This window comes from Podarcis bocagei (assembly GCF_964188305.1).
Source record: "Podarcis bocagei genome assembly, chromosome: 1".
NCBI lineage: Eukaryota > Metazoa > Chordata > Lepidosauria > Squamata > Lacertidae > Podarcis > Podarcis bocagei.
This window is the reverse complement of record NC_138125.1, coordinates 69,107,780-69,119,473: the sequence shown is the minus strand read 5'-3', so window position 1 is coordinate 69,119,473 and position 11,694 is coordinate 69,107,780. Positions and strand designations below refer to the sequence as shown.

The 11,694-nt window shown below is 40.7% G+C and overlaps 1 protein-coding gene across 11 annotated transcripts in view; it reads right to left on the bottom strand.

The window, feature by feature from the left end:
- Nucleotides 1-11,694, bottom strand: part of PPFIBP2 (PPFIA binding protein 2) — a 104,658-nt gene that overhangs the window by 2,156 nt on the left and 90,808 nt on the right. For all 11 annotated transcript variants that reach the window (XM_081198203.1, XM_081198206.1, XM_081198200.1 and 8 more), the window contains 7 exons: nt 11,469-11,580; nt 10,936-11,024; nt 9,776-9,898; nt 8,376-8,501; nt 6,145-6,333; nt 4,062-4,241; nt 801-866 (listed from right to left, as the gene is read on the bottom strand). In XM_081198203.1, coding sequence (XP_081054329.1) covers nt 801-866; nt 4,062-4,241; nt 6,145-6,333; nt 8,376-8,501; nt 9,776-9,898; nt 10,936-11,024; nt 11,469-11,580 — 885 coding nt within the window. The remainder of the gene's footprint in view (nt 1-800; nt 867-4,061; nt 4,242-6,144; nt 6,334-8,375; nt 8,502-9,775; nt 9,899-10,935; nt 11,025-11,468; nt 11,581-11,694) is intronic.

Sequence of the window (11,694 nt, the reverse complement as noted above, 5' to 3'; positions counted from 1 at the left end):
ATAGTAGACTTCATAAATCACAGATGTAAGTGATTAGATCCTCTACAGATTTAGCGGAGATTTACATAGGCATAAATTATGAACAGCTTATTCAAGATAATTATTATATATAACATCCAGTTTACTAACCTAATTGGAAACAGTAGAAGCTAGTTGCACACAAGTAATTTGCTTAGCTATTTCATTTGCTTTCAGGCAAATTTAATCCCTGAAATTTATAGTGTTTATAGTGTGTGGAATGAAGGTCATGCATAGTATAAGCAACAAGACTTTGACTTTTGAGAATGTCAGGTGTATGGAGAAATAGATGTAACTGTTCAACAAATAAAGCAGTGGCTCATGTCCTTTACTGGCATTTGTACATAACTAATAGCCTTGGAAAGCTAGTTCAGCAAATGTCGCAATGCAGACTGGGATCAAAAGGCAATTGTGGCATGCATTAAACACGTTTTCCTATGCAGATAATCCCTTTCTGCATTTGACTTGTTTTGCAAAATGCATGTAATAACCTAAAGTTCTCTTCTCATACGACTGAAAATTTGCTTAAGTCATTAGGAAAGATAAACTCATTTCACGTGCAATCTACAAAGCTATAAATATTTCCATTCCAGTCCTTAAAATGTAAATTTACTTAGGTCAAATTTGTGCTTTTAATTGAACTCCATAATATAGTCTTACTTATAGGAGTTTTAACTATAAATGAATATAAATGAACATGAGTAATTAACATATCAATACACCTCATCTCAGTTTTGAATTAGCACATACGATGAGGTTATGAATGATAAATTAGTACTTACTGTGAGGTTGTTTATTCCTTGAGAAAGTTCCCCTATTTGCATTACTGTTCCTTCTGAATGTTCCATCTGTAAAACCATTCAGCTTGATGAAATTAAAACAGCTAATTCAAACACCACATGCTTTATATTTTCTGAACCATTGTGCATATACAAGAGGTACTTTTATCTTCAGAAAAAATAGGTTTAATTATATTACTATCTTCAGAGTCATTTTTCTGAATGTCATTCTTCTCCAACTTTAAATTTCATTTTATAAAAAGCAACATTAGAATTTGAGTATTTGCACATTAGCCATACTCAGAGTAACTGACACCTTTCCATTGAATATAGTCTGTTAATAGGATAGCAGGGCCAAAAATATTAATTTTGAGGCAATTCATTTTGCAGTAACTTAAGTAAAAAAATAAATAAATCCAAGGGGTTTGCCTTATTCATAATTTGGGTGCTATTCTACATTTTCAGAAAAAAAGCTGTTTTCCAGCAGTCAAGAACATTTCAAGATGCATACATGCAGGTTCAACTATTCAGCATGCTGCCATCATAACTGGAAAAAAGGTTGCTCGTGCTTTGAACATATTCAGTGATGTCATTCGTTCATTTCACAAACCTATCTATATACTTAATATTGACACCATTACTGGCCCCAACAACATCACACATACCATCTCGGGACTATTTAATTGCTCATCGTCTAACATTGTGTATGCCATCAAATGCCAACAGTGTCCTTCAGCTCTCTATATTGGACAAACAGGCCAAACCTTACGCCAAAGAATAAACGGACATAAAGCTGACATCAAGAATCACAAAACAGAGAAACCAGTAGGAGAACACTTCAATCTCCCAGGACATTCTATAGAAGATCTCAAAGTAGCTGTTTTACTACAAAGGAATTTCAGAAATAGACTGGAAAGAGAAGCTGCTGAATTGCAACTCATTACCAAACTCAAAACCATGGAGAGACCTGGTCTGAACAAAGACATTGGATTCTTATCTCATTATACATGACTAAGCCATTTTTCACCTTCTCACCCCTTGCCTTTTCCTGTAAGACCTATTGCAGTCATTAAGAGTCGTCAACAGGCTCATCTCAGCTTATCTGCCAATCTCCCATTCCCACCACCCTTCTGAGTAATACCCCTCCCCACCTTCTCACTATATAGAAGGATCTGGCAACTTCTGTTTCAGTGTATCTGAAGAAGTGTGCATGCACACGAAAGCTCATACCAAGAACTAACTTAGTTGGTCTTTAAGGTGCTACTGGAAGGAATTTTTTTATTTTGACTATGGCAGACCAACACGGCTACCTATCTGTAACTGTAAATTTAAGCTATTAGAAACTCAAATTACCAGCAAGTCTGTATTAGGCTTTGCAACTTTTCCTTGCCTTACACACGTACAGCCCTCTAATTCACAGTTGCTCTCAGTTTACAGCAGACAGCCTCTTCACCTGCAAATTCAAGCTTGCCTGATTATTATAACAAAGAGCCCAAACCTTAAAAATGTGATTTGCAAAACCTGCATACTGTGTATATGTATGTATGTTGTATCTGTGTGTGTGTGTGTGTGTGTGTGTGTGTGCGCGCGTGTGTATGGGGGGGGATGACGACTGGTAGAATCCAACCAAATTTGTTTCTTTAATCAACAATTCCATGTGTTTGATGCCACTCTCTTCACACCTGCCTTTGCATATGCAGTGCTTCCACCCAAATGCAGGGGAGCCTTCATTTGCGCAACAGATCTCTTGTGCATGCGAGGAACCACTGATACTTTGAAAACCAATAATTTTTTAAAAAAGAAAGAAAATATTAAGGTACAGCACACGTATGTTACTCAGCAACACATCTGCAGAGCAAATGCCCACCAACAACACTGTACAATGCACAAAATACCTCTCAAAGGGAAATACCCAGTTTCAAGGTGCTGAACACAAAAATGACAATAACGTTAGTTGATTGGCTCCTGCTTAGGAGATGCAAAGATGATCATGTATAAATAACCCAGTCCGAAATAAGTACAGTATTCCAATGCTGTGTTTCAAGCTCCTATCCTTAGCCTGAAGCTAAGGAGAAGTGGGAGGTATTGTTTGCTGGGTGTGTTATTTTAATTGTGAGCTTTTTAAGGAGCTTGGCTGGGAAGCAAAATTGGGGGGGGGGGACGACAGATGAAAGCACACAAAACAGTTCTGATTACATGCACATTTCCTTCCTACCTGTTCTAAGGCTGCCTAAGATTGTAGGACAAATGGATAATGATAAAATTGCTTGCATTAGATAAAACAAAATAATAAATTACATTTTAAATTATGGAATAATGAAATGTGTTAGATGTAATGAATCGTGCATATAAAAAATAAAAATTAAAAAATCAACTTTCGACAATTAGTATTTTCGATCTACTGCCATTTTTTTGATTCTGTTTCTGACTTGGAAACCAGAATCCACGGAAGTTGCATCAGACTGTTGTACCTTGCAGAAAGCTCAAGCTCCAGCTGCTCCTTTTTTCAGGTTTTAAAAAATTACTTTACACACACTTCTCAGTATTACCAATAGGGCGGCAATTTGGATAACCTCTTCAAAAACTCTCTTAGGTTTTAAGCATGATTCCGTCACAATAATCACAACGTGAGAAGCTGGGACATTTCCCCCTGAATGCATTACTTTTATTGTTTTGTTCGATAAAGTTGTTTATCATTCTTCTTTTTTTATAGATATATCGTTAGCTCCTTTAATAACATATCATGTACATTCAGTGTGGTGCAGACACTGCACAGATGAAATAAGCATGTCTTATTAAAAATATACAATCCAGTTGTACTATTCGGAATAAAATAGACACATCTTTACAACTGCTTACAATATAAAGCTAATATAAAAAGTTAAAAATATCTCTGGGTAGCGCTTATGGAATATATATATATATGTATAAACATATGGCCTTGCAGCAGCAGTGCATGCACAGCACCCTTGCTGGATTGGGGCTTTGGGCTGCCTGGACTTCAACTACGACTGTTGTGTAAAGCTTTTTGCATTCCTGAAAAAGGGCTCGAGAAGGTGAGTAGGATGACGCAGTGGTTGCAAATGGAAAATAATTCAGATGGCATTTTAAGTATCAGATTCTTCAAGCCTCATCCCAATACATTCATAAAATCCATGCAGATGCATTATGCATTTTAGGTTAAATCGAAACAAAAGGTTATTTGTAAGCTTTGGAATGCATGAAGAGGATGGAGGGTGAGTGACATCAGTCCGCCTGGCCCACCTGATCCAGTTTGTCTAATTCTTTGTCAGGGAGGGCATTATGCACTTTGTAGGCGCCGTAGCTTCTCTGAGTACCGTTGGTGGTACTTGGGCTGGTATCCATAGGGCAAATGTAATCCGTAGATTCATCAAATTTCTTTTTTCGCAAGTTTCCAAAATGTGAAAATCCAAGTTTCTTTGGCTAATGAGAATGAGAAGCAGGGTGGGGTGAAGGGGGAGGAAGAGTACAACATCAGAGAAACGTAGTACTAGTAATCATCATCATCATCCTTCATCCAAAGACCACGGGACAGTATAGTACAGTCATACCTCGGAAGTCGAACGCCTTGTGACTTGAACGTTTTGGCTCCCGAACGCCGTGAACAGTGAGTGTTCCAGTTTGCAAATGTTCTTTGGAACCCGAATGTCCGATGCGGGTTCTGATTGGCTGCAAGAGCTTCCTTCAGCCAACTGGAAGCTGTGCCTTGGTTTCCAAACGTTTTGGAAGTCGAACAGACTTCCGGAACGGATTCCATTCGACTTCTGAGGTACGACTGTATTAGGAACTGCTGCTTCAATTAATTGAAGCTGTTTCAGGTCAAGGCAATACTTAATACAGAGCTGTGAAGGATGCTCCGTCTGTGTGTTTGCTGGCCCAGATTTGTGCCATTAAACTAGGGATGGGGAACCTGTAGACCTCCAGAACTCTTTGAGCTCCAGCTCCCAACACCCTGACTGCTGGGCTGATAAGAACTGGGAGTCCATCACCATCTGGAGGGCCAAAGATTCCCCATCCCTGCATACACTCCTCATTTCAGAGAAACATAGAATGCAGGGCCCAGTCCAAGGCATTTTGTCACCTGAGGCAGACCCCAAAGTGATGCCACCCTCCACACCAGGGAAGCCTGGGAAAAGGAGGGGAGAGAAAGATTGACATTGGGATCTGCTGGCCCAGTGAATCCTGCTGCCTGAGGCAGTCAACTCACTTTGCCTCATAGGTGGGCTGGTCTTGGATCAATGCATGCTAAGGGCTACTTCCCTGAACAACTGCTTCCCCATGACTTCTAAAAGAGCAAGCAAACTTCAGCATAATAAGGGAGTGTGCTGCTTTCTGCAAAATGTTTGTAAGAACAGATCCCACTAAATACCGTATTTTTTGCACCATAACACTCACTTTTTTCCTCCTAAAAAGTAGGGGGAAATGTCTGTGCGTGTTATGGAGGGAATGCCTACGGGTGGCATGCCTACGGATTTTCCTCCTCTAAAAACTACGTGCGTGTTATGGTCGGGTGCGTGTTATAGAGCGAAAAATACGGTATGTATTATTACTATAGGTTTGCAATCTTAATTAAAAGACTCAGCAGATAAACTATTATTATTATTATTATTATTATTATTATTATTATTATACACAACAGGTACTGATATTGTATCCAACAACTGGCAGGTATTAACACATGCATCAATGTGTGAAAGCCATGAGCTATGCGCTTCAGTCTCATGGTTGTATACGTACTACAGACTTAAAAGAATTGCCAGCTTCCTCACCAAGTCAGACTTAACAGGATTCTTTGGGGTAAGCCATAACAGTTGCTAAAATAGGCTGTGGTGTACAGATATATAATCTGCTGCTGAGAAATTAAGAACACTCACAACAACTCAACTCTTCCAAAGACTGGCTTGCAAATTTGCAAAGTAGGAAATTGTGGGCAAGTTTTTGTGCTGCCCACCAAGGATTAGTGCCAGCACACGGGGATTCTTCCCCACTTCCATACACAGTCTGTGCCATCACCAAATCTGCTCTGGAAGGTTAGGGGGAAACCCAGAACAGATTTTTTAAAATATATATATATTTATTCATCATTTTTATGTTATAATGATTAAAAAGATGTATACACTGCAACAAACAAACCATGAACAACCTAATAAAATGAAAGCAACTGACTGTGTCTTGGGCTAAAACTTTACCCAGGACAGATTTAGGGGGCAGAGAATATTTTGTTGCACAAAGAAATATCCTTGCATTGATACAAAGTATTCTGTTTAACACTCCGTTTAATACAACCCTGTGGTTGTGGTTGCTATTGTTTTCCTATGTGGCCTACCCGGACTTTCGCAGTGGTAGTCAGAGGCGCATAAGCTGTAGATTCCAATATTTCTCTTTTTTCTTGCTGTGCCTCTGGTCCAATTAGCACGTTGAAATTAGTGGTTAAGTGGCGCCTTAGCAGCGTTTTTTGAGGTGGAATGTTGAGAAGCATTGCCAGAGCATCACCATTAAAACGAGGTTCAAGGATCTGTCAGGAAAAATAACACACATGCTGCATTTATACATGCCCCCTAAGCAACTGAGCACTCAGAAGGCTGCTTTGAATTATCTGAGCGCTTCAACCCTTCTCTGCAGCATTTAGAATGCTTCCTGGCATTGCAGAGAGAAAGCAGCAGCTCTTCATTTGTTTGCAACCATCAGCTGTATAAAATTAACAGAACATTCATTTGCGATTTTCAGTAGCACCAGTTTAAGACTCTGTATAGGGTGATTAAAGGCACAACCATGCACAGAGCCTGCAGTTCCTGATCTACAGGTTAGTATGCACAATACATTTCCACGTGACCACGGTATGTTCATGATATTTGCCTGGATCCTGAGTTGCCTTTCTGTGAATGGAAGGGAACCTGATCATAATCATGGAAGGAGGTGGGGGGAGATGAAGTTTGCAGTTCTTTGTCCCATTCCCACACAGTTCTGGAAGGCCCCCAAACCTCCAGAGCACTTTGGGGATGGAGGGTGCACAGAGGGGGCTGCATTGGACATTGGAAATCATATTCTCCACGTCCACCAGAAAGAGCATCTCATAAGTAGAATTCTGCTCATACCATCCAGATAAAGATATTCTTTGGGGAAAATCAAAGAAAAGGCAAGGGCATTGGACCTCATGGATCTTATAATGTAGCAAAACAATGCGGAAGAAAAGGAAGGGAAAGGCAGAGGAAGAAGAGATGAATACGTGTACACACACACTTAAGTAAGAATGACTTAGCTCCTCCATTCTAATCTCTCCATATGTTGTTGGACAGCAACGCTCTGGATCAGGAGTGGGCAACCTGTGGCCTCCTGATGTTGCTAGACTCCAACTCTGATCAGCCCCAGTCAGCATGCCCAATGCAACATCGGGAGAGCATCGTGTTGGCTAGGTCTGCTCTACAGGCATCAAGGCAAGAAGCTAGCTCTGCTCTACAGGAACCAGGCAGAGGGCCTTCTTGGTAGTGGTGCCCTCCCTGTGAAACACCCTCCCACCAGATGTCAAGGAGATAAAGAACGACACAACTTTTAGAAGACATCCTAAGGCAGTCTATATAGGGGAGCTTTTAATGTTTGACATTTTATTTTTGTTGGAAGCCGCCCAGAGTGGCTGAGGAAACCCAATCAGATGGGCAGGCTACAAATAATAACATGATTATGATAATGATGACAAGGCGGAGTTTAGAAAGGGATCTGCATGATGAGGAAAGAGCAGTGCATTCTGGGAAATTACAGAGCTTGTTGTCTGTAATTATCCCTTCTAATTTATTCCAACAGAGGCGGGAGAATGTTGTGCTCTTCCAATTTCACACGGAGATTTACCACCTCATTGAAATGATGAAATAATTGTGCAAGCCAGAGCACGCATTTGAACATATATGCATCTCCAGGTCAAGGCAAACATACCCAATGGGCTGTTTTTCTCATCAGCCATAGCAAATAAATTCAATATAGTTGAGTATACCTTGATTACTGTGATGGCTTCATGAGCTGTCTTTGAGAAATCAGTGCACTAGCAAAGAATATAATAGTGCTTATTTTGCCTTAGACAGCTAAGAATCCAAAAATATTCCCCATATGACCTGCTGTCAAGAGCATCATTACTTTTAATCCCCACCAATTGCTGATCTTCAATCTAAGCCATCTGACTCTTGCAATGTTGTGAAGGATGTTCTGTATTGAAAAACAATTTGTCCTGCCCAGCATGCACCTGTTACAGCACCCATCCATTGAGAGGTTCAGCTGACACTTTATCAATTGCTGATTTGAAAGTAATTTCCGCTCTCTAATTTCAACTTCACAGATCCACATCTTAAATGACAACAGAGTGAGGGACTAGCTTCTTAGCTACCACAAGTTTATAAAATGTAATTTATATGTTGTCAAATGGCTTAAAAGTAATCAATGAATACATTTCCTGCCACAACAAACAACACTCTCATTTTGTTCAGCTCACAGCATATAGTACAAAAAATGGTTAGGAAAACCGATTTTTAAACATATATAGGAAGTAAAAGGCAAGATCTGGTTTCTTACAATAAGGCCACCATGAACTCCACTTCCTCGAAGGTTCGGTGCATATTCTGCCAGATCTACTGATCTGAGCCATTCCATTACTCTGTGATTGGACCACTGAACTACTTCGGAAGGCGAAATGTTATTCTGTGTTGAGAAAAGATGCACATAGTTAAGACACATACATGCACATAGTTAAGATACAGAAACGACAAGTCCATTTACTATTTCTATCAGTTTGTTTGAAAACAGCTGTTAAAACAATTCCTCCTTTGCAGCCAATAATTCCCCCCCCCCCGACCTGCAGTGTTGCTGAGTTTTGCTCAGAAAGTAATGCATTTCAGTAAGTTAAATGAGGTGTGTACTCATTATAGCCTTTCTTTAAAAGGGCCTTCAATGCCTCCAGCCAAGCTTCTAAGTACAAACTATACAGGAGGAATTCAACACTGCAATAAGGTGATCATTCCATCAGGGCAACATTCTTCACTCTTCTCCCCCTGCATGCTGTTTTTGGGAGTTCTCCTGACACCCCCAAGCTAATGTGGGTGGGCAGGGGCACCCAAGGATAGAAGGGGGCGAGCGCATCCCATTAGATGCATTTCTTTACAAACTGCCCTTACGTTTCTACAATCGTCAAACAAAAGCCACTGAGCCCACTATGTCATAGGAATGAATTGCAAATAATGGGAGTGAGTAATGAATGCTTAGCTTAGAAGAGGACTCTGTGCTGCCAGGAACAGGCACTGCCAGCTTAGTCACAATCTCAGCATGCCAACGCTGCAAAACAAAAGTGGCTGAACACACACAACCAAGCCTGAGATCCCTAATCTCCTGAGAACTATCAAGAACTAGCCCTCAGGCCCTTTATCCTCTGTCCCTCAGAATCAGCACACATGCCCAGACACTGGTGTTAGAAGGTGAATGTAATTAATAGCCTGTGGTCCAGATAACAAAAAGTGTGAAGATAAATTTATCTCCTGATAGTTGGGGGAAAGAGTGCAAAATCTGGGGCAGGAGGCAGCATCTGTTGGGGCAAGAGCTCTGCATCTATCTGGGTAGCATGACACTCCTTCCTTCTCATGTTGAACTCCTAGACTGGCCATCTAGCAGTCAGACAACTGTCCCTCTGCAGAGTATGTGTTAATGTACAAGTCTGCCAAGGCGTGTTTGCATGTGAACATGCACTAAACGTCTTCCGAAGTGCATTCAATAAATGCAGCACTTTTGTCTTTCCTCCCATACAACACTCTCACTAAATTATTTCTGGCTTGATACGGATCTGCAAAGTTTGACATGTATTTCACCCCAGAAGAGAACCTGCTCTTCTTCTTTTTTTAGGAGGTGGGAGCAGAGAGAGGGTGGATAAACAAGGTTTATTCTAGGAAGGAAATCCATGGTAACAGGGACGATATCTTTCTCACCTCGTCTGCCGGCCTCCTCCGTAGGCAGTGAGGGTTGAAACCGTTCACATGGAGCACATGAATGGCACACTTAATGCTGAGATGATGCAACTGGCTTGTGACTTTGAGGAAAAGGAGGTCATTCTGCAAGAGAACACAAGCGGCAAGCCGTGTCAACAAACAACAGTTTATTCTGCAATGAGCTGAGCAGATCAGAACTTGAGAACCAACCCATGTGGTCTGTTCTAGTTGTCTTCTTAAGGCATTCAGGAACTGGGAAAAGCAACACACAAGGGTCGAGCTGTGGGGATTGAATAGTCTTCCTCCATCTCATACTTTCTTCAAGTTGGGCAACCATCTGAAGCAAGGAGCCCACTTCTGCTTGTGCAGATTCTCCATGTGACTCAGATTTTTCTTCGTTATCCATCACACAGAAGCTTCCACAAGTACAAGAGGCTTCCATGCTTCAAACAGTCACCCTCCAACTCATGAGTAGGAATGGGTGTGGAACAAGCATGCTCACCCTTCACCACCTCCTTCGAAGATCCTGAATATGGCTCAACTGAAACCTGTCTTTTGCTTGGGGTGCACGATATGAACCAGATCGCTGCCTTGACTTTTATGGTTGCCAAAACCTAGAGAGCCCCTTCCAGTAACTCAGGGAAAGGGGCACACCACTCACTTAGAGGTTCCCTGATTTTGCCCACAGACTGTTTCCCTCTAAGATTATCTAGGGGGGCTCTTTTTGATTTGGTACAGTGCCTCAGTATGCAAGTGACCAGTAGGACACAGCCCCATTTTATGATGTTGAGGGCCTGGACTTGTTGCATCTCAGTCCTAGCCAGGTTGGAAGAAATTTGCCCATTTCCCAACCTTTTCAGTCTCCTGTATTCCAGACACTATTTGTCTGGAAATGGTCTGAAAAGACAACTTCTTCACAAAGTTCCTTGAGGGCAAATCATGGCCTACAAATTCTTACTGGTCCAGAAACAGAAGTGTTATGTTTTATGATTTTGAAATTAAACTTTATACATTTAAAAACAAATTAGGAACACAATTTCTCAAAATCCAAATGTAAAACTGTAATTCCAGTGTGAGGAATCTCCCCCTCCCCAACTTTTATTTGAGCAGAAGAAAAGGCTCTTTCTATGCACAAATTATGAAAGGTCAAGGCTTCTTACCACAGTTAAATATTGTAGCATCCTGCCATCAACTCTCGATTCGTGAAACTGATCTTTATATTGAGGTAAGCCAATATCATCAAGCCATCCTACAGAACACACAGAGTCCACGATACAATATAAAAATCTTTTCTCAAGGTCTTTTTTATTTAGAGAATAAATGGTACCTTTCCTGCCACTTCTATAACCTCTGAGTTCTATTTCTCACCATATATGCTCATCTTTTTGAGTTTTGCAATTACAACAGCTACTTAAATATGAAGACTGACATTAATACTGTTAACAGGTGTTACAAAGCCATATAACCCTAATGTGACTATTCCTGGAGTTTACTGATAAAATGAAAAACAAAACTCCAATTCTGAGTCCCTGTACCCTAATAATAGTATACTGAAAGTTTTTGAAGATGAAATATGAGTTTTTCATCCCTGCCTCCCTTCACCCTGAAACTAAACCAAAACAGATTTTGCAAAGTGGGTGAAAAAGCTCACCAGCAGCTCTTTCATTTCATTTTTACCACTTAAAATACTTACGAGTCACCCAGATATGATCTAGCTGAGCGGACTTATCATCTTGTTTTGTATTGATAGCTTTAACAGCCAAAACCAATTTCTTCCTGTGCAGAGGTTGCTTTATTCCTAGTTCCTGCAAAGTATAGTAATAATGAAAATTAAAACAGGTCTGCCAACTTGGCACTTGGACGGATGGAACACACATTTTGTCCCCAAAGAGAGAATGTGCTCCTGTAACTACCTGCTG